The following is a 22,254-nucleotide window of genomic DNA, read 5'->3' as shown; positions in this document are numbered from 1 at the left end:
GACTGCCCTGTCCGACTGCCCAGTCTGGCCCGGCCCGGTTGGGCAGTTATAGTCTAGTGAATTAATGGCTCTCTCTAACGACGTCCGGTTGTTTAGTCTGGCTGTTCAGAGGGATGTCTGCTCGTGTCTAGACTCGGCCTCATCTCATCTGTGTGGTCTCTCTGAGAGGCCGGGCCTCAGGCAAGACCGTCACAGATGACAGCCACCCTCTCCGTCTCTGCACCCAGACACTCACTATGTAATGGGTGTGAGTGTATATGGTATGGAGGAGATTATAATGGTGACTAATTGCGATGCGTCTCTCGTCATAGGGCGACGACTCATCAGACGAGGTGGGGCTCTGTAAAATCTGTTACATTTTTTACCTGATTACGTTTAGTTTTTCCCCAAATTCTGTTTTCTCAGTTTTTTTCCAATATTCCACTTTTCCCCCCGTTTTTTATATTTTTTAAACGTTTTATTTCTTACAAGGAAATTGGATGTTCTAAGTCCACAACAATACTCAAACCACATCAGGTGACCACTTTTGATTTTTGGGTGCATTTACCCTTTAAAGGTGGAATATGCAAAATCGCGCCGCCATTTCCTGGTTGCAAAAATTCGAATTGTTTGCCTAATTTCAGTTTGACAAAACAAGCTCTCATTGTGAAGAGAATCATTGTACCATCGAAACTGCTGTGAAATTAACTGGAAACAAAGAAATAGAATATATCCTACTTCTTAGACTTGCGTTTAATGAAAATGACTGATCTATAACTCACATTTCTATGTACATTTGATCGGGTTGCCCAAAAAGTGACATATTATCACTTTAATGCAGGGTTGCATCAGCCAGAGACTGGTTAGCGATGTTTCTGTAGCGCTCATGTGGTTTTACTAGCGTTCCGTTTCCGATCTGGTCACGGGTGCACCTCAGCCATGCTCAAGATACTAAACGATATCATAAACGCCATTGATAGTAGACAGTAATGTGCAGCCGCATTCATCGCCCTGGCCAAGGCTGTCGACTCTCAATTACTGTATCCTTATCGGCAAACTCAACAGTTGGTTTGTCAAATGACTGCCTCACCTGGTTTGCCAACTACTTCTCAGACAGAGTTCAGTGTAACAAATCGGAATTGTCCGGACCTCGGACCTGGCAGTCTCTATGGGGGTACCACAGGGTTCAATTCTCGGGCCTACTCTTTTCTCTGTATATATCAACGATGTCGCTCTTGCTGCTGGTGATTCCCTGATCCACCTCTACGCAGACGACACCATTCTGTATACTGCTGGCCCTTCTTTGCACACTGTGTTAACTAACCTCCAAACGAGCTTCAGTGCCATACAACACTCCTTCCGTGGCCTCCAACTGCTCTTAAACGCTAGTAAAACCAAATGCATGCTTTTCGACCGCTCGCTTCCCGCACCCGCCCGCACGACTAGCATCACTACTCTGGACGGTTCTGACTTAGAATATCAAATCAAATCAAATGTATTTATATAGCCCTTCGTACATCAGCTGATATCTCAAAGTGCTGTACAGAAACCCAGCCTAAAACCCCAAACAGCAAGCAATGCAGGTGTAGAAGCACGGTGGCTAGGAAAAACTCCATAGAAAGGCCAAAACCTAGGAAGAAACCTAGAGAGGAACCAGGCTATGTGGGGTGGCCAGTCCTCTTCTGGCTGTGCCGGGTGGAGATTATAACAGAACATGGCCAGGATATTCAAATGTTCATAAATGACCAGCATGGTCGAATAATAATAAGGCAGAACAGTTGAAACTGGAGCAGCAGCACAGTCAGGTGGAAGTTGAAACTGGAGCAGCAGCATGGCCAGGTGGACTGGGAACAGCAAGGAGTCATCATATCAGGTAGTCCTGGAGCATGGTCCTAGGGCTCAGGTCAGTTGAAACTGGAACAGCAGCATGGCCAGGTGGACTGGGGACAGCAAGGAGTCATCATGTCAGGTAGTCCTGGGGCATGGTCCTAGGGCTCAGGTCCTCCGAGAGAGAGAAAGAAAGAGAGAAGGAGAGAATTAGAGAACGCACACTTAGATTCACACAGGACACCGAATAGGACAGGAGAAGTACTCCAGATATAACAAACTGACCCCAGCCCCCCAACACATAAACTACTGCAGCATAAATACTGGAGGCTGAGACAGGAGGGGTCAGGAGACACTGTGGCCCCATCCGAGGACACCCCCGGACAGGGCCAAACAGGAAGGATATAACCCCACCCACTTTGCCAAAGCACAGCCCCCACACCTGACTTAGAATATGTGGACAACTACAAATACCTAGGTGTCTGGCTAGACTTTAAACTCTCCTTCCAGACTCATATTTAACATCTCCAATCCAAAATTAAATCTAGAATCAGCTTCTTATTTCGCAACAAAGCCTCCACCACTCACGCCGCTATACATACCCTCGTAAAACTGACCATCCTACCGATCCTCGACTTCGGCGATGTCATTTACAACACACTACTCAACAAATTGGATGCAGTCTATCACATTGCCATCTGTTTTGTCACCAAAGCCTGTTATACCACCCACCACTACGACCTGTATGCTGTAGTCGGCTGGCCCTTGTTTCATATTCATCGCCAGACCCACTGGCTCCAGGTAATATATAAGTCTATGCTAGGTAAAGCTCCGCCTTATCTCAGCTCACTGGTCACGATAACAACACCCACCCGTAGCACGCGGTCCAGCAGGTATATCTCACTGGTCGTCCTTAAAGCCAACACCTCCTTTGGCCGCCTTTCCTTCCAGTTCTCTGCTGCCAATGACTGGAACGAATTTCAAAACTCGCTGAAGCTGGAGACCTATATTTCCCTGACTAACTTTAAACATCAGCTATCTGAGCAGCTAACCGATCGCTGCAGCTGTACATAGCCCAACTGTAAATAGCCCACCCAATCTACCTACCTCATCCCCAAATTGTTTTTATTTACTTTTCTGCTAATTTGCACCCCAGTATTTCTACTTGCACATCATCATCTTTTCATCTATAACTCCAGTGTTAACTTGCTAAACTGTAATTACTTCGCTACTATGGCCTATTTAAATAAAGGTGAAATGATCTTTTTAAACACAAACACACAGAGGGGTATTCCTGTGCCGTTTCAGAACGTTACAGGAAAATATGAATTAGTGATGCATTTTTTGTTCATGTCTTGTTATTATTAAGTAATGCATTTTCTAATAAGTAAAAAATATTTAGTTGATTTGTTACGAAGTTCAATAAATTTTTGAATGTTGTTGAATTCGGTTTTAATGTCTGGATTCTGTGATTCTGTCCGCGTTCTCCCTGCAATGCAGATTTTATTGGGCCCTACAAGTGGCTGACACCCAGAATGATGTAGTTTGTTATTGCTGGAGAAAAACACTTAAGTATTCACAGATGGACCTGTTGGATCCCAAATGTATGAAATGCATAAATAGTGCAATAAATATTTTCTGTTGCCTTAATAGATAAATGAAACATTAATGTTGGTGTTAAAATTGAGAAAGGGAACTTTTATGTTGCTGCATATCATTGTTTCTGAGCTTGAATGTGTCTCCCATCCATGGATAGGTCAACAAGTTCTCTGGCAAATTCTCTTGTAGCCTATCCTAGCCTGGTTCCAGATGTGTTTGTGCTGTCTTGCCAACTCCTGTGGTCATTGGCGTGACAAAGGCCAGTAAAAGTTGGCGAGACCGTACAAGCTAATCTGGATACAAGCTGTATCCTATATCCCTCTCTAGATCGCCAATATCTGTCAGTTCAATGAGTACATGGGACACCCAGACCAACTTAAAAATTTTTTATATACATATGTTGGTTGCCTCATTCTGAGTTAAAATGTGTTGTCTGGAGATCTCTAGAAAGTCACAGTTCAATAGTTCAAAATATTCTCTCCACTTCCTTCCTCTTTCTCTCTCCCATTGGTCAAGGACCAATGGAATACTCCTAAAATAATATGGAATAGTTCCATCTAGTGTTTGAAGTGAAGTGTTTGAAAGGAAACGCATACTAGTTGAACCCAGGTCTGATTTCACCCCCTAAATGGAAAAGGGTGTAAAAGAAAAGCAGCCGGTTTCTCCATTCCTCCAGAGCTAACAGGGTCTTTAATAACATGTAGCCTGACTGACACTCCTCCTAACCCCCGGTTCTCCTCTAGTCTAAACATACACACACACACACACACACACTACCAACTCCCTGTCCTTCTTGTCTTGCCTAGACAGTCTAGTCTCCAACCCCCTTCACTCTCCTCTCCGTCGTCCTTCATGCCAAACGAACACTCTGACTCCTCTTTAATGGACGAATCCACTCGAGAAAGGTCAGCTTGCACATGAAGCTAATGTCACCTCTGACTTTCACTGAGTTATTGGGAAAAAACGTTGAATTAAATCCTATGCCAAAAAATCCTACAATGGCTGGTTTCTCAAGGCACAGTAAATCTGTTTTGATGTAGAGCTTCCGACGGTGACACGTTATTTGGATAGTCCATCTGTAGATCAATAACGTTTCAACTATATACTTAAAAAAAATATATATATTTCACCTTTTATTTAACCAGGTAGGCCAGTTGAGAACAAGTTCTCATTTACAACTGTGACCAGGCCAAGATAAAGCAAAGCAGTGTGACACAAACAACACAGAGTTACACATGGAATAAACAAACGTACAGTCAATAACACAGTCAATAACACAATAGAAAAATCAATGTACAGTGTGTGCAAATGTAGAAAGATTACGGAGGTAAAGGCAATTAATAGGCCGTAGTGGTGAAATAATTACAATTTTAGCATTAACACTGGAGTGATAGATGTGCAGATGATGATGTGCAAGTAGAGATACTGGGGTGCAAAAGAGCAACAAACAAAAAAACAATATGGGGGATGAGGTAGTTGGGTGGGCTATTTACAGATGTGCAGTGATCGATAAGCTGCTCTGACAGATGACGCCACTAACGCCACCCCGGAAATGAACCTTTAACGCTTTCTACTCTTATTTTAAACCCTGAACGTAACCGTACCTTTAGGAAGCGGGTGCTTATCGACAGTGAGTTTGTTGACGATCCATCTGTAGATGCTCTACAGATGGTCATACTATCAGGACTATCCAAATAGAGTGTGACCCTTCCGAGACGTATCACGTTGATTGTCATTTCAAACGCCAGAGCCGAGCCAGATTTGAATTAGAAGCGTTGGCCCTACAGCTCCATTTTGAAATCTGCAGACATCAAGATCACCGGTGTGCCGGAGTTTCCTTTCAGTGCAACAGAGGCTGAAAGAACAGGAGGTTTAATTGACCCGAACTGATCTTGATGGGCTCCCGGTGGCTGAAACGCTGCTCTCCACACAGTCCTCTTCAGTCAGATGAAACACTGCATTGTCTATTATGGGCAAATGACATGAGTGGTATGGACATTTCACTTACATCCAATTGCTTTGTAGCCTAACTGATGATGGGGGGGGGGGGGGGGTGCAGTTCAGTCTTTCAGGAGTTTAATGTATTTTACTATTCATTTCACTCCTCAAGCAGGCATTCAGTATGTGCAATCTTTCAAATCCTATTTGAACCCAGGTCCGAGTACTACAGCAGTGTTCAGGTCAGCCTTGGCCGTTCTCTCCGTCTTCCCTACTTTAAAGCCAACAGCGTGAGAGCCACTCTCCCTAACAGGCTGTAAACAATGAGGCCTCTCTCTCTCTCTCTCTCTCGATAAACACTCCAACACCGTATGGAGATGAGTAACTGAGGGTCTGGCCCAGAGCCCCAAAACAGGACCGAAATTACCACATGTCAACCACATGTCAACCCAGGAGTGACTAGGCTCTGTGGAGGCAGTCAGTGGGATGTCCAGAATCTCAGTACTAGGCTGAAGAGCAGGACAGATATAACCACATATCATCAACTCAGCAGTTCTGTGTAGATTTCTCTCTCTTAGACAGGTTGAATGTTCTCTGTTGACTTCTGTTGTATCCCGTCCTTGCCTTTTCCAGGAAAATAAAAAAAGCAGTAGAGATGCCAGAACGGCAATAGAACAGGACAGATAAAAAACATAAAAAATAATAATTAACCTTTTATTTAACTAGGCAGGTCAGTTGAGAACAAATTCTTATTTACAATGACGGCCTACAGATAACTCAAATCAAATTGTATTTGTCACGCGCGCCCGAATACGACCGGTGTAGAATTTACCGCGAAATGCTTGCTCAGGAGCCCTTCCAACGATGCAGAGTTTAAAAAAAAAATTACACGCAGTAACACAAGGAGTAAAATACACAGTTATTCCTGAGTATCAACCCAGGAATGACTGGTTAGCCTGGTCCCAGATCTGTTTGTGCTCTACTCCCATTGGTGTGGTTGTCAAGCCAAACATGACAATGAGTGGCAGGGATCGGGCATATGATGGCACCAACCTCCTGTCTAGTGATTGTTGCTCTGTGGGGGCAGTGGCTCTAGGGTGTCCATACTGGACTCGCAACGTAAAGGAGATGGGGGTTAACAAACCTAGGTATTTATGTGTGTTTAAGGAGTTCAAGGCGTTTGTTGTTTTGTTCCAAAAGTGAAACGTTTAGTTGCCTACTGAATCCAAAGGTTTAACTCGGGCCTGTTAATAGTTCTCTACGAACACACTCAGACACTCTCTTTACAGAGATCTGTCTTTCTACACCGAGCTTTTAGTTCAAACGTCAGGGGGTGTAAACACAACTCCCTGCTCTTTCCCAATAGTTTCGTTTTGACATGCCTCCCCTGTGACCAAAGTACAATCAAGTGGGTGTGTTGTTGGGAATCAGAGTACTGTAATTACAGCATTATAACCAGTTTCAGTTAATTACTAACTAGCAGATTGTGTCCCAAGGTATTTTCAATTCACACACACACTTCTCTTTCTCAATTTTTCTTATTTCTCGCTCTCTCTCTCCCTTGTCGTGTTGTTGTTCTGTCTTTCTATCCATAGAAGAATTATGGTGTCTGTTCTCTCTCTTGTTTTTTTTCTTTCCCTCTCTCCCTCCCTCTTAGTACCCCCCCCCCCCCCCACAGTTGTTGTTGCTGTTCTATATTTCTATCCATAGATCAGATGCCATCATTCTTCTATCTCCCCCTTCTTTCTCTGTCTCCCCTCCCTGCCTATCTCCTGTCGTCTGGCTGTCGTTCAATCTCCCGCTCTGCCGGATCCCCCTGGTGCTGTACCCAGTGATTGTCCTGTAAATCAGACGCTGTGACTGAGCAGGCGAAGCTGGCAGCCAACGTGGGCCTTGCTTATTTCTTTAAGTAGGTCAATATATCATCAGGAAAATGCCGCTCCACTCACTGTGAAAGAACAGACATAAAGCAACAAGGAACTCCCTGCCCTCTACTTTCTCTCCTCTCTCTCTCTCTCTCTCTCTCTCTCTCTCTCTCTCTCCTGAGCAACACACAGCCAGTAGCCTGGACCCCACATCTGTTTGTTGTCTTGACAACTCCTGTAGTCATTGTCATATAGGAGTTGGCTATACAGCACAAACAGATCTGGGACCAGGCTATATGAATCCAAGCTCTCGTGCTGAACATTAAACCCACTTAACCCGTATGCAACGACCAGTTTACTAAAAACCATCATGAATTTCACATGTTGAGTCATTTAGCAGACGCTCTTATCCAGGGCGACTGACAGTGCGTGCGTTCATTTGAAAATCGCTAGGCGGGACAACCACACATCAGTCGTAGTGGTTGTGTGTTTAACTACAAGCCCTAGCGCGCCGCATTTTCGATAAATACCACCGCTAGTAATCCAAATGATAGTCCTTGCAGCAAAACCCATCGCCATAAATTCACCTGCAGGCCATCTTAATAGCAGGCGGAGGGGGGATTCTTTTTAACGGAAAGCGTGTGGGTTTGTCTGGTGATGATCATTGTGCTTTGATCTACAACCCTGGGAACCCGCCCAGGAACTCAACCTGCAGGAAGACAGCAGTGCTCCACTGCTGTTCTGTCTGTCTCACTCTATCTGTCTGTCTGGGGTTGTAATTGCCATTATTGCACTGTCATTACGCAGCCCCATTTACCTACATTGTAATCATCCTGAGGGGGGTAAAGACACAGACTCAGACAGACATCGGTTCAAATAGTATTTGCTTTCTTTCAAATCATTTTGAGAGTTTTGATTGAGCCTGTCTGTTCGCCAGATGGGCCGTCTTTACACATTTGGGACTATTCTGTTGGTTCCATTGTGCCGGGTAAGCTCAATCAAGCACAGTTATGTTTTGTAGCAAAACAAATACCATCTAAACCCAGATCTGACGCAGACGGAGCTAGTGAGGCAGGAACGAGAGGTTGTAAGCTAACATGGGGCTCTGGCATACAGTAGTGGTGATGGTTGTTGATGCCGGGAGTCACTGTAGAGCGTTCTCGCTTATAGCCTTTTTAGGAGGAGCGGGGGGTCAACGGTCACCTTGATGGTCTAGGGGCCTGGGGGCCGTTTTTAGGGGGGGGGGGCAGAAGGTTGGCGGGTTGCCAGGTACACGGCCCATAGTCAGGACCCCCCCTCTCTCTTTCTCTCTGTCTCTTTTTTTCTCTTTGTCTCTCCCTCTCTTTCTCCCTCCGTCTCGGTCTCTTTCTCTCTTCTCCCCTCCTCCCTCCCAGAGCGTCAATGCTCCCAGACAACCATCAGCCTGTTGCGTGTACAGGCCTGTGTCTGCAGGTGTGACCCTATAAACCCCTCTCTGTGGGCTCCCTCCATGCAGTGCAAATCTGCATGCTTCCTATTGCTTAGAAACACAAGACTTCGCCCCAAGTGTCCTTCAGCTCAGCCAGGGCTCAGGAAGTGGCCCACAGTGACACCAGCCTTCAGGATTGAGCTACAATGAGTCATGTTCCTCGCTGTATTCTTCCTTTTTGTGATTCTAAAGGCTTTTTTGGGGGGGGGGGGGGTCTAAAAAGTTATTTAAACTGATTGTTATTCAGCTAATGTACAGTAAGTGAATCTGTTGTGATGGGGAGATTGTGTGTCTGGAGGCGTACAAAGTTGTCTCCTTGAAGTCTGTAGCAGGTCATTACATAACGGATCTGTCTTACCTCAGGAATCCCCTCTAATGGCACAGTACAGGAACAGGAAGAGCGAAACCAAAGCATCAACCAGGGATCCACGTACTTTATGCACTTCTTAAAACACCCAGGGTTGGTGAAGTGGGGTAGGAAGGTAGGTGGGTGTGTTTTGAGTGCATGTCTATTGTGTTTTGAGAGAAGAAGTGAATCTATTTCAGGTAGGCGAAGTATCAGAAAGCAAACATAAATTCACTGGGTGAAACTACAGTCTGCTCCCCTGTCTCTCTCTCGATGCACCGTCAGCATGTACCCACTCATGCATTTCCCAACATATTTATTTCCGTGCTTTTCGTCCAGTTTCTTTCTGTTGTGTTTATACTGTCGTGTAATGGACTATGAGGTTAGGACATTTTACAGGACCGGATTCTGTTATTTTCTAAAGTAAGCGAATGGGCCGAATGCTTGCAAAAGTATTTTGCCTGAATGAAATCCAACCGACTCCTAATTGAGGACTGAGGCATCTTTTTGTTGTTGTTGTAAGCTCTTTATACATGGAACCAAATGTGCTGTTCAAATGTATTTGTTGGTTTGTTCTGCCGTTGTTCGTGAGGCACATACTGCAGGTATAAACCCTACTGCGGGCTTTTTCTTTTTTTTATCACAATGCAAGTTGCAATGTCATAATGGTGGTTCCAGCTAGTTTTGAGATCTGCAAAGTACCCAGAAGACAAAAACCGTCTGTAAGTCTGTGTGCAATTAGGTGCTTTGTGATGCGATGCCAGAGCCACGTTCATTGTGGTTTGGTTCAGAAATGCAGCAACTGGGACCAGATGTTTGAATGGGTCTCTGTAGTAAGTAAGCACTTTCTCTCTCCTTTAGATGAGTCTCTCTCTCTCTCTCTCGATTCAAACTAAGCCACTTTATGCAACGATTTACTACCCTTCCCCGCAATTCTGTGTTCAACTTTCTCCCTGCCCTTTTCAAATCAAATGTATTTGTATAGCCCTTCGTACATCAGCTGATATCTCAAAGTGCTGTACAGAAACCCAGCCTAAAACCCCAAACAGCAAGCAATGCAGGTGTAGAAGCACGGTGGCTAGGAAAAACTCCCTAGAAAGGCCAAAACCTAGGAAGAAACCTAGAGGGGAACCAGGCTATGAGGGGTGGGCCAGTTCTCTTCTGGCTGTGCCGGGTGGAGATTATAACAGAACATGGCCAAGATGTTCAAATGTTCATAAATGACCAGCATGGTCAAATAATAGGTCTGGGACAGGTAGCATGTCCGGTGAACAGGTCAGGATTCCATAGCCGCAGGCAGAAGAGTTGAAACTGGAGCAGCAGCACGGCCAGGTGGACTGGGGACAGCAAGGAGTCATCATGCCAGGTAGTACTCCAGATATAACAAACTGACCCTAGCCCCCCAACACATAAACTACTGCAGCATAAATACTGGAGGCTGAGACAGGAGGGGTCAGGAGACACTGTGGCCCCATCCGATGATACCCCCGGACAGGGCCAAACAGGAAGGATATAACCCCACCCACTTTGCCAAAGCACAGCCCCCACACCACTAGAGGGATATCTTCAACCACCAACTTACCATCCTGAGACAAGGCAGAGTATAGCCCACAAAGATCTCTGCCATGGCACCACCCAAGGTGGGGCACCAACCCAGACAGGAAGATCACATCGGTGACTCAACCCACTCAAGTGACACACCCCTCCTAGCGACGGCAGGAAAGAGCACCAGTAAGCCAGTGACTCAGCCCCTGTAATAGGGTTAGAGGCAGAGAATTCCAGTTCTCCATTTAGCATGCTAATGTCCAAGATGGGCTGGTCGAGATGCATTTGAATCATGTAAATCGCTTTGCCTTTGTATTCAGAAGGTATGTTAACAGCTTCTATTGAGTCAGTGGGAGAAAACGAGCTGAAAACTATGGTCAATTAGCACTTGTTAACTTCCAGCCGCTCCCTATAGTTCTATTGAAGCACTCTAGCCCTCTGGTATACCAACCCCTTCCTTGTTCCTATGGGGGCACCATGCTCCAAGACAACCACGACCTCCCTAAAGTCACCTGACCCCCTCGAAAGCTCCAACCCTGCTTATATCACTACGTAATTGTTGTAGTTTAGCATCAGGGGACACACTATGGTCCAGTCCTCTGAATGACAGCATGGACAGATGGAATGTAATATTGACAACGACAGCTGATGGGTCCGTGCCTGTACAGGATAAAGATGCTGAGAGGAGTGATGTGTCCACACTGTGGTATTATTACAGTCACACACACACACACACACTCTCACTGCCCCATTGGAGGTGGATGGTTATGGAGGATGCTGTAGCCTGAAGCTTCTGAGGAGAGCTGGGTGATTGAGTTATCTGCTCGCTGCAGCTTCCCGAGCTAGCCAGGCACCGGGCGGCAAGGCCACACATCAAGGTTATCTGTACATCTTGTGCCCTGTGTGTGTGTGTGTGTGTGTGTGTGTGTGTGTGTGTGTGTGTGTGTGTCAGTGTGTGGCCCCCGTTTGTCTGAGCCGTCTGTCTGTCATGCATCGGCTGACTCTTCCCCCTGGGAAGAGCGTTAGAGCAGAGGGGTGGAGGCCATATACAGTAGTGAGTGCATACATTTTCATATTTTATTTGTACTGGTCCCCCAGCCACACAGGACTGAGATGTGGGGGATTTAGGAGTGGTGTGGATGTGGTGTGGATGTGGGAGGGGTGTGGATGTGGGAGGGGTGTGGGAGGGGTGGGGATGTGGGGATGTAGGGGTGGGGATGTAGGGGTGGTGGGGATGTAGGGGTGGTGGGGATGTAAGGGTGGTGGGGATGTAGGGGTGGTGGGGATGTAAGGGTGGTGGGGATGTAGGGGTGGTGGGGATGTAGGGGTGGTGGGGATGTAGGGGTGGTGGGGATGTAGGGGTGGTGGGGATGTAGGAGTGGTGGGGATGTAGGGGTGGTGGGGATGTAGGAGTGGTGGGGATGTAGGGGTGGTGGGGATGTAGGGGTGGTGGGGATGTAGGGGTGGTGGGGATGTAGGGGTGGTGGGGATGTAGGAGTGGTGGGGATGTAGGAGTGGTGGGGATGTAGGAGTGGTGGGGATGTAGGAGTGGTGGGGATGTAGGGGTGGTGGGGATGAAGGAGTGGTGGGGATGTAGGAGTGGTGGGGATGTAGGGGTGGTGGGGATGTAGGGGTGGTGGGGATGTAGGAGTGGTGGGGATGTAGGAGTGGTGGGGATGTAGGAGTGGTGGGGATGTAGGGGTGGTGGGGATGGAGGAGTGGTGGGGATGTAGGAGTGGTGGGGATGTAGGGGTGGTGGGGATGTAGGAGTGGTGGGGATGTCGGAGTGGTGGGGATGTAGGAGTGGTGGGGATGTAGGGGTGGTGGGAATGTAGGGGTGGTGGGGATGTAGGAGTGGTGGGGATGTAGGGGTGGTGGGGAGAAACGGTGGAGGGATGGAGACACCAGTGGAGGAAACGTCTGTGAACTAAAGGAGTGTCAGGGAATGGCTTATCCGAGGGGAAAAGGATATTTTATACAACAGAAAATTACCAGATTAGGACTGTCTCCCAATTGACACCCTGGTCCCTATTTAGTGCACTACCTTTGACCAGGACCTGTAGGGCTCTGGTGAAAAGTAGTGCACTATATGGAGGATATGGTGAGATTTGGGACGCGGCCTAGTATTCAGCATTCAGGAAGTGGGTTTGTATTCTAAAGCTAAAATAATCCCTTTAGAGAGAAATGGTCTTGTACTGTTCGAGGCAGGGGGAGGTTCTCTCCAGTTGCCCATCATGTGTGTGTGTGTGTGTGTGTGTGTGTGTGTGTGTGTGTGTGTGTGCGTGCTCATTGTCCCGTTAACAGGGGCTGCTGTAGAGGTTGGAGGGGCAGCAGGTGCAGACGCTTCCAGACACACACACACACACACACACACACACACACCCACACACACACACACACACACACACACACACACACACACACACACACACACACACACACACACACACACACACACACACACACACACACACACACAGACTTCCACAGAGGAAGGAGCAAAGCCCTGTAAATCCCTCAGACCGGTGCTCCGGAGCCCTCTTCACCCTCCAAGGCCTGTCAGTAGCCAGGGAATACAGGGTTTTCTCACGCCAGACAGGCATCGCTTCTGTCTTCCCTCTGTCTCTTCTGGTGCTATCTTTTGACACACACACACACATTCTCCCCCCCCCCCCACCCCCACTTCTCCCTCTGCCTCGCCTCTCCCTCTATCTCTCTCTCCACTCTACACCCATGCTGACTATCTAGACATAGCAAGCAAGCCTCTGTTCTCTCGTCCTCAAATCTCATTTCTCCAGTCTTTCCTCTTGTGTAATTGGCGCTGTGTTTTTATTCCCTACCTTTCAGACATGTTAGTCATCCTCTGTTCCCTTTCCCTGGCTGGCTGTCTCACCACTATCACCCAGTGCTATTTTAGGCGATATTCAAAGGGACTGTTGTGTTGTATCTGAAGTTGTAAAGAAAAGTCTGACATTATGTTCGTGGAGATATCCTCATGATATCCTGCCTTTTTATAACAACCTCTGGAGATATGAAACATTTATAAAATGCTGTTCTGCTATTTATTAATTCAGACGAGGTGGGAGTCTGGGAGAGAGTTTATGGAATTGGATTGAATGTTGTGTAGAAAACACTATGTCTGAGATGGGGCTTACATGAACAATCACTTTGTCGGGAGAGTTATAAGTGTTTTGCTGGAGCCTCTGCCCTCTCTGACATGTGATCACTGGACGTATTAGTTAAATGTCACCTCCACATGTCTGGATTTGGCACCACGGATGATTTCATTCGTTCCGGTAGGCAAGTGTCCTCGGTGTGTAAGCTCTCTACGAGAGCTGTGTTTATAGGTCTGGTACTGTAGGGTTAGACAGGGCAGACCACGCATATGTTTGTACTGAGTAGTTACTGTCCGGTACACTGTTGATGTCTCTCAAATAGCACCATATTTCCTTTTCATAGTCCACTACTTGAGTCAAATGTAGTGTCTTTTTTTTATATAGGGAGTAGGGTGCTATTTGGGACGTTGCCTCTGATTCCAGTGTAGTCACTAGCCAGGCCTTTGACCCTGCCTGAGGTACATGTTCATTACAGTTGACAGCAGTCTGAATGGGAGTCAGAGGCCTGGCGGTGGAGCCACGGACCCCTGTAGGACGGGAAGAAACCCAGGCCTTTATACCGAGGACAAAAGCGCGACGGGGGGGGGGGTCACAATTTAGGGTCTTTATGTAACCACACTGGCTGGGGAAAGGGGGGCGAGGGGTGGGGTGTGGGGGTGTAGCAGGGGTTGGTTGAGGTGACAGAAGGAGGTGAAAGAGTCTGAGGTGGTTTGGGGGAAGGTATAGTTTCGCCTTGTCTCATCTCACACCTGAAACAAAGACCTGCATGGGAATGAAACCGATATCCCCACTTTAGACCGGCTCTATAGGCCATAGTCATTAACATCCCCGAAGAAACAGCGAGGATTCCCTCCCCTTCCATTTAGTATCATCACCATTAGGTGATCAGGGAGTTCATTAGATTGCTGTAATTATCCCTCATTGGGAGCAGTCATGAGTGTTGGAGATGTCATTTATCTCAGTAGCTCTCCATACGCGAAGCCCTCCATACTGCTCCAATACGCTCCATACCTTGTTTTGACTCGCACCCTTTTTGTCTCTCTCCAAGGATCCGGCTGCCGCGCACATGCACAGCTTTATGCCGTTGAAATGGAATGGAGAATAATTAGTTACAGAAGTGGATTGTGAATTACAAAACCAATGTCTATTGTGCAGGGATCACACTGCACTCCCCTGTCTAATGTTCTAATTTTCTAATCTGTAACTGTTGTTCGTTAGGAAGAATGAGCCTTGCAACATTCAGAGAGAAAATAGTCGCAGGGGTCACTTCACGTTAATTGATCCCGGGTTGTTATAAGGAACACAGCCATTTTTCATCGTTAGAATGTTGTAGGAAATGCTGGTCTTGGCTTCAAACCAGAATTGTGTTTTTCTAGAGACCCGAGGTGGCGGAAGGCAAGGCCGGCCTCCCTTTGACTGTGCTGCACAGCAATGTGCTGACCGGTGCCACTGACAGATCAAGGAGGAAGTCACTCAGCAGCCGTTGCCTGTGTGGTGTGGGAGAGTTGGTCTGTGTCACTCGATAGACGACCAACAACTTCCCAGACAGGCCAGAGGCCACCATTTATTATCCTCATCTTAAAGTCACTGTGTAATCCGGTATGGTTGTCTTGTGTCCCGCTCCCTGCTATTAAATTCCTCATTTTCCTTTCTGTTTACTTTCCTCATGCAACTCTTAGGTCTTGCGCAGACCTTACGGGCTTAGAAAGGGTTTTGGCATTCTTATTACCCGCTATATCTAGTTTTCCCCCAGGCCATTATTTTCCTTTTTGATTTCAATGGACAACTGTTTGGGACAACAGTAAATCGACAATGTGTACTGTACCGGGTTTGGAGTGTTGCCAAACAGAGGCATTCTGTGGGCTAGCTGGTTTGTTTCATATCCTGCAGTCTATTGTGAAAAGGCTCAGAGTTGATTGAATGTAAAGCAGGAGCTTTGAGAGGACAAGATGTTGGGAGGTCTGGGTATGAGGCAGTGTCCCCTGGAGTGGCTAATCAACTTGCAGAGATTTATATTGAGCTATGTTATTATGTCTAACTAAGACGACTTGCTGTTCCATTGCTGTTCCGGCGCATTACTGTGGTTTACTGTGTCTACATTCAAATACTATTGAGGTATTTCATTCTATCTAAAGGCTCTGGTACCTGCGGCACTGGTGCTGAGCCAGGTGTAGTACTACACTGAAGTAGAGCGGAGTCTGCGTAGACGTTTCTGTGGTGGAGGCACAGTGACTGTGAAGTGTGACTACCTTCTGTGGTGGCTGTAGGTATGATAGACTGAGGACTCTCCATGAATGTCGTAAAGGCTCGTAAATGGGAAACGGATGCATTTCAAACTGGCTACTAGTGATATCCTCGGGCACTTGTAGTGTGTTTTATCCACAGTCTATGACAGATAATCTGTTTAGAAGCATCTGTTATTGCATTGTGACTTAAGAATGAATTTACCTTGGAGACATTGGGGAGCATATAATACCACTTTACCCCATGCAGGTCTTTCTCTCTGCAGTCGGCTTGGCTAGTCTATGATTTAGTTTAGTTTTTGTTATAACTTCAAACGCCTGGTTGTACTTGACCTCACCTCAATAAAATAACACATTAAGAACCTTCAACTATTCTTATGAAATCCAAACCTTGCAAGACACTCCAAAGCTAATGTTTTCTTCTTCTCCTGCACAGGAGGCAAGGCTTTCTCTTTCGTCTCACGCTCTCTCGCTCCCTCTGTCATTCGCTCTCTCTCTCTCTCTACAGGACCAAATATAAACCCTACCAACCCAAAAAGGACTGTGGGGTTGATGGTATGCTACATGAAATGGTAACATATACAGACCACAAATTCCAATTGGCTTAAACTCTTTTAACATCATTATCAGCTTTTTACCAAATTACTGTACGACAGACCACGTATTCACCCTGCACACCCTAATTGACAAACAAACCAAAACAAAGGCAAAGTCTTCTCATGCTTTGTTGATTTCAAAAAAGATTTTGGCTCAATTTGGCATGAGATTCTGCAATAAAAATTGATGGAAAGGGGTGTTGGGGGGGGGGGGGGTGTACGACATAAAATCCATGTACACGAATAACAAGTGTGTGTTTAAATTGGCATAAAACACACATTTCTTTCCACAGGGATGCAGCTTAAGCCCCACCCTCTCCAACATGTATATCAATGAATTGGTGAGGGCAATAGAACAGTCGGCCTCACCCTACTAGAATCTGAAGTCAAATGTTTACTGTTTGCTGATCTGGTGCTTCTGTCCCAAACCAAGGAGGGGATACATCAGCACCTAGATCTTCTGCACAGATTCTGGTACAGATTCTTGAATCACTAACCTTTGATCACTAACCTTTGATTTTCTTCAGATGACACTCATAGGACATCATGTTACACAATACATGTATGTTTTGTTCGATAATGTGCATATAAAAAAACATCAGTTTACATTGGCGCGTTACGTGCAGTAATGTTTTGATTCCAAAACATCCAGTGATATTGCAGAAATATTCATAATAAACATTGACAAAAGATACAACTGTTATTCACAGAATTAAATATAGACTTCTCCTTAATGAAATCGCTGTGTCAGATTTCAAAAAAACTTTACGGAAAAAGCATAATTTGAGAATGGCGCTCAGAACCCAAAACAGCCAGAGGAATATCCGCCATTTGAGTCAACAGACGTTAGAAATTACACCATAAATATTCACTTTGATGATCTTCATCAGAAGGCACACCTAGGAATCCCAGTTCGACAATAAATGACTGATTTTTTCCATAAAGTCCATCATTTACAGTGCCTTGCGAAAGTATTCGGCCCCCTTGAACTTTGCGATCTTTTGCCACATTTCAGGCTTCAAACATAAAGATATAAAACTGTATTTTTTTGTGAAGAATAAACAACAAGTGGGACACAATCATGAAGTGGAACGACATTTATTTGATATTTCAAACTTTTTTAACAAATCAAAAACTGAAAAATTGGGCGTGCAAAATTATTCAGCCCCCTTAAGTTAATACTTTGAAGCGCCACCTTTTGCTGCGATTACAGCTGTAAGTCGCTTGGGGTATGTCTCTATCAGTTTTGCACATCGAGTGACTGAATATTTGAATGCTATTAGAATGCTATAAAAGAGAGTACACAGTGGCAGAATACCTGACCACTGTGACTGACCCAAAATGAGGAAATCTTTGACTATGTACAGACTCAGTGAGCATTGAGAAAGGCCGTCGTAGGCAGACCTGGCTCTCAAGAGAAGACAGGCTATGTGCACACTGTCCACAAAATGAGGTAGAAACTGAGCTGCACTTCCTGACCTCCTGCCAAATGTATGACCATATCAGAGACTCATATTTCCCTCAGATTACACAGGCCCACAAGAATTTGAAAAACAAACCATATCTATTGGTTGAAATACCAGTGTGCCGTCACAGCAGCAAGATTTGTGACCTGTTGCCACAAGAAAAGGGCAACCAGTGAAGCACAAACACCACTGTAAATACAACCTATATTTATGTTTATTTATTTTCCCTTTTTGTACTTTAACTATTTGCGCATCATTACAGCACTGTATATAGACATAATATGACATTTGAAATGTCTTTATTCTTTTGGAACTTTTGTGATTGTAATGTTAACTGAACATTTTTTTGTTTGATCTATTTCACTTGCTTTGGCAATGGAAACATGTTTTTCTCATTCCAATAAAGCCCATTAAATTGAATTGAGGGGTAGGGGCAAAAAGAGAGAGAGACAGATGAGAAATCCTAGTTTCTGAGAGAGAGAGAGAGAGAGAGAGAGAGAGAGAGAGCGAGAGAGAGAGAGAGAGAGAGAGAGAGAGAGAGAGAGAGAGCGAGAGAGAGAGAGAGAGAGAGAGAGAGAGAGAGAGAGAGACATTGTCCAATCCCTAGCTAGCAGCCTAGGTAGGAGCTCTAAGACCTCTCAGCGCCGTGGCAACACAACAACCTTTAAGCAAATATTCAGAGCTGTTCTGTACGGTCAGCTCGTGGCCTAACGCAAACCGCTAGATTCCCCTGCCGGCCTAATAGACTGCCGTCAGTCCACTACTTATCACAGCACGGCCAGTGAATGGTGAGGCTACAGCCTGGCAGGACCTATTTAACACTAAACACTTCTCTATAGCGGTCTGGCTGAGGCTGACTGGCTGAACGACACTCTGATTGACACTTTTTAAAGATGTTCTTGTCTTTTGAAAACATTTTTAAACATCTCCCGGGCATTGGAAATGTACCCTCCACTCACAGGCTTTTTTTTTTTGGGGGGGGGGGGGGGTGGATAAAAGTCAGAGCTTGTTGTTTTTAAGTCCCTGATTTCGTTTTGAGGATGTGTTTTTTGAAGCTGATATTTGTAAATGTAGTCGTGTTTGCAGGGTGCCATCCTACGACTTTTACTCGTTCCTGTGGTACATTTTGATCCCGGACTAATGTGTGCGTCTGTCTGCTGTGCGTTTTTGTGTTGCAGGTCCACACAGAGTGTCCCGGTGTCCGGCCAATGAGTTTGAGTGTCTGGGGACAGATGTGTGTATCCACATGAGCAGGCTGTGTGATGGGAGCCCTGACTGCACTGACGGCTGGGACGAGGGGCCACACTGTCGAGGTAACACACACACACGCAGCTTTCTGGGGTCCTTCCTAGTTCCTACAGGACACTGGGGCAGCCAATCCTGTTGCAGCCTGTGACTGTGTTCCTTTTCTGTCTGGTTCCACAATGCGACACTATGAACTCGATAGCTGTCTGAAATGACAACGTATTCCCTAATATAGTGCATTACTTTTAGCCAGGAAATAGGAGGCTATTTCAGACAGCCAATATGTCCCCCTGTATGGCTCTTATCTTCTGTCTGGTTCCACAATGAGAAGCCTCAATAATGTCCTCTCTATGGCTCTAATTAATATCAGTGATTGGATTTGATGATGGGATTCTCCTCCTTTCTGTCGGCCCGGTTGGCTGTCTGGATATATGCTCCGCTCTGCCAGCCAGAGCCGGGGAAGTGGCCTCAGAGCCTGGGCTGATTTAGGGCCTCTAGGGCCTGATTTGATAAATTAATGACTTTTTCCCCCCAGAGTGAAGAGGAGCTATTGTGATAACGGAGGCCGTCTCATTCAAGCAGCTGATGGAGGAAGACTGTGTTTATTGGAAAAGAGAAGAGATTAAAGTTGGGGGGGGGGGCGACTGGAAAGATAAAGAACGAGAACAGAGGATTCATAAAGCTGAGGTTGAGTGATATTAGTCAAACATGTTTGATGCCATGGTGTTTATAATACTGGGACATGTTGTTGTTGGTTTGGTGCGTTCCCCAACAACAAATATTGACGCCAAACAAACGGGTGTCTGCTGGCCAACGTCCTAGAACACCAAGACGTTGGTGTTGACAGGTACACACTGACAGGTACACACAGTCTCATACGAAGAAAGATATGGCCTCTCTTTGTTTTTCTTTGGAATATCTTTTTGGTTTTGTCTTTATAATTCCGCTATTAAAAAAAAATGTATTTATAATTCCGCTTTAAAAAAAAAACGTCTTTATAATTCCGCTTTAAAAAAAAAACGTCTTTATAATTCCGCTTTTTTAAAAAATGTGTTTATTTCTTCCGTTTTTTTTTTTAGGTCTTTATGATTCCGCTTTTTAAAAATGTGTTTATTACTTCTGCTTTAGTTTTTTGTTTACAATTCTGCTTAAGTTTTATGTGTTCATAATTCGGCTTACTAGAATTCTAGCAGGAACACATTGAGCAGAAATGGGGGGGTGGTGGATGGGAGAGATAAGAGTTGAAGTGACATTTGTGTGATGTAGGTTAAAGGGACAGATTCCCTGCCTTGCGCAATGTTCCCGCCGATGATGTCATCGAGACATGACCCGCAGTGCCTGTCCCCGGTCGAGCACACTGGTCCATCTGTCCCCGTGAGGATGGACTACCACACCATACACCAGTGACAGTGTGTTTGCCAGAACTTTCTGCTGCGATGTTGTTTGAGTGCGTGTGTGTGCGTGAGCACTCCAATTTCATGAAAAGCCTCACCATTTCACAAGCATCCCAGTGTTTGCTTGAACAAACTGCCGGCTTGGCCAATCCATGTGGACCCTAGCCTGGTGCTGATGGGTCAAAGCGCACTTCTGTCATTCACTGTGTTCAAAGAATTATCCAGAAGTTGTTGACAAGGGGAGTGAGGGAGTCAGAATAGGAGGCAGGCAAGGGAGCAATTTATCACAGTACAATACATTTGAGTGACAGGGTAATATGGTGGAGCTAGGTTTGGGAGGTTGAGGAGTGGTGGAAGGGTGTTTTTCAAATGTGGGTTATGGCCAGGTTTTGCCCTGCCTACTGTGTTACTGGGCAGCTGAGGCTTTCACACACATCTCTGCCGATTTAAAGAACTTCCGGCAGCTCTCTTTCTCGCTCTCGCTCTCTTTATCTCTCTCTTTCTCGCTCTCTCTCGCTCTCTTTATCTCTCTCTTTCTCGCTCTCTCTCGCTCTCTTTATCTCTCTCTTTCTCGCTCTCGCTCTCTTTATCTCTCTCTTTCTCGCTCTCGCTCTCTTTATCTCTCTCTCTCGCTCTCTTTATCTCTCTCGCTCTCTTTATCCCTCTCTCTCGCTCTCTTTATCTCTCTCTTTATTCTCTCTCTCGCTCTCTTTATCTCTCTTTCTCTCTCTCTTTATCTCTCTTTCTCTCTCTTTCTCTCTCTCTTTCTCTCTCTCGCTTTATCTCTCTTTCTCTCGCTCTCTTTATCTTTTTCTCTTTCTCTCTTTCTCTCACTCGCTTTCTCTCTTTCTCTCACTCGCTTTCTCTCTTTCTCTCGCTCGCTTTATCTCTTTCTCTCGCTCTCTTTCTCTCGCTCTCTCTCTTTCTCTTTATCTTTCTCTCTCTTATCTCTATCTCTCTTTCTCTCTTTATCTCTTTCTCTTCATCTCTCTTGCTTTATCTCTCTTTCTCTCTCTCTTTATCTCTCTTTATCTCTCTTTCTCTCTCTCTCTTTCTCTCTCTCTCTCTCTCTCTCTCTCTCTCTCTCTCTCTCTCTCTCTCTCTCTCTCTCTCTCTCTTCTCTCTCTCTCTCTCTCTCTCTCTCTCTCTCTCTCTCTCTCTCTCTCTTTCTCTCTCTGGGGAACTGAAGAGGCCAGTTAGGGGGCAAGGCCTCTCATATAATCTCCACACTAGTGTTTAATTGACAGGGAAAGAGAATGGGGTTCAGGGTAGTGTCCCTCTCTGCTCCCGTTCCACAATGGAAACCCTCCATGATTTATGCACGCCCTTCTTTATAGCCTGATCCCTGATCTGTTGTGCTCTTATGGTCATTGGCAAGACGGCACCAACAGACCTGGGACCAATAATAAATTCCAAGTCATTTCTGAAAGGAAAATCGATTGAAAGCACCGGCAAACCTACTTGAGGCGATTGAGGCGAAGAGATTTTGAAAAGTCATCATGTTAATTTGTATGCTCGATTCTGGGACCAGAATGAGTTTATTGTCTTGTCATTATGGTTGTGTTGCGTCATTGTGTTGCAGTACAGTGTGGTAAAGTTGGGTTTATGACCCACTAGCCCCATTCTG

The 22,254-nt window shown here is 45.7% G+C and overlaps 1 protein-coding gene across 2 annotated transcripts in view; it reads left to right on the top strand.

Annotated features, from left to right (window-relative positions):
- Positions 1 to 22,254, top strand: part of LOC109869673 (low-density lipoprotein receptor-related protein 1) — a 148,701-nt gene that overhangs the window by 33,713 nt on the left and 92,734 nt on the right. For both annotated transcript variants that reach the window (XM_031803758.1, XM_031803759.1), the window contains exon 3: positions 19,167 to 19,301. In XM_031803758.1, the coding sequence (XP_031659618.1) occupies positions 19,167 to 19,301 (135 nt within the window). The remainder of the gene's footprint in view (positions 1 to 19,166; positions 19,302 to 22,254) is intronic.

Source organism: Oncorhynchus kisutch, linkage group LG24 (assembly GCF_002021735.2).
Source record: "Oncorhynchus kisutch isolate 150728-3 linkage group LG24, Okis_V2, whole genome shotgun sequence".
NCBI classification, from domain to species: Eukaryota; Metazoa; Chordata; class Actinopteri; order Salmoniformes; family Salmonidae; genus Oncorhynchus; species Oncorhynchus kisutch.
The sequence above is the reverse complement of the archived record's forward strand: the minus strand, read 5'-3'. Positions and strand labels throughout refer to the sequence as shown.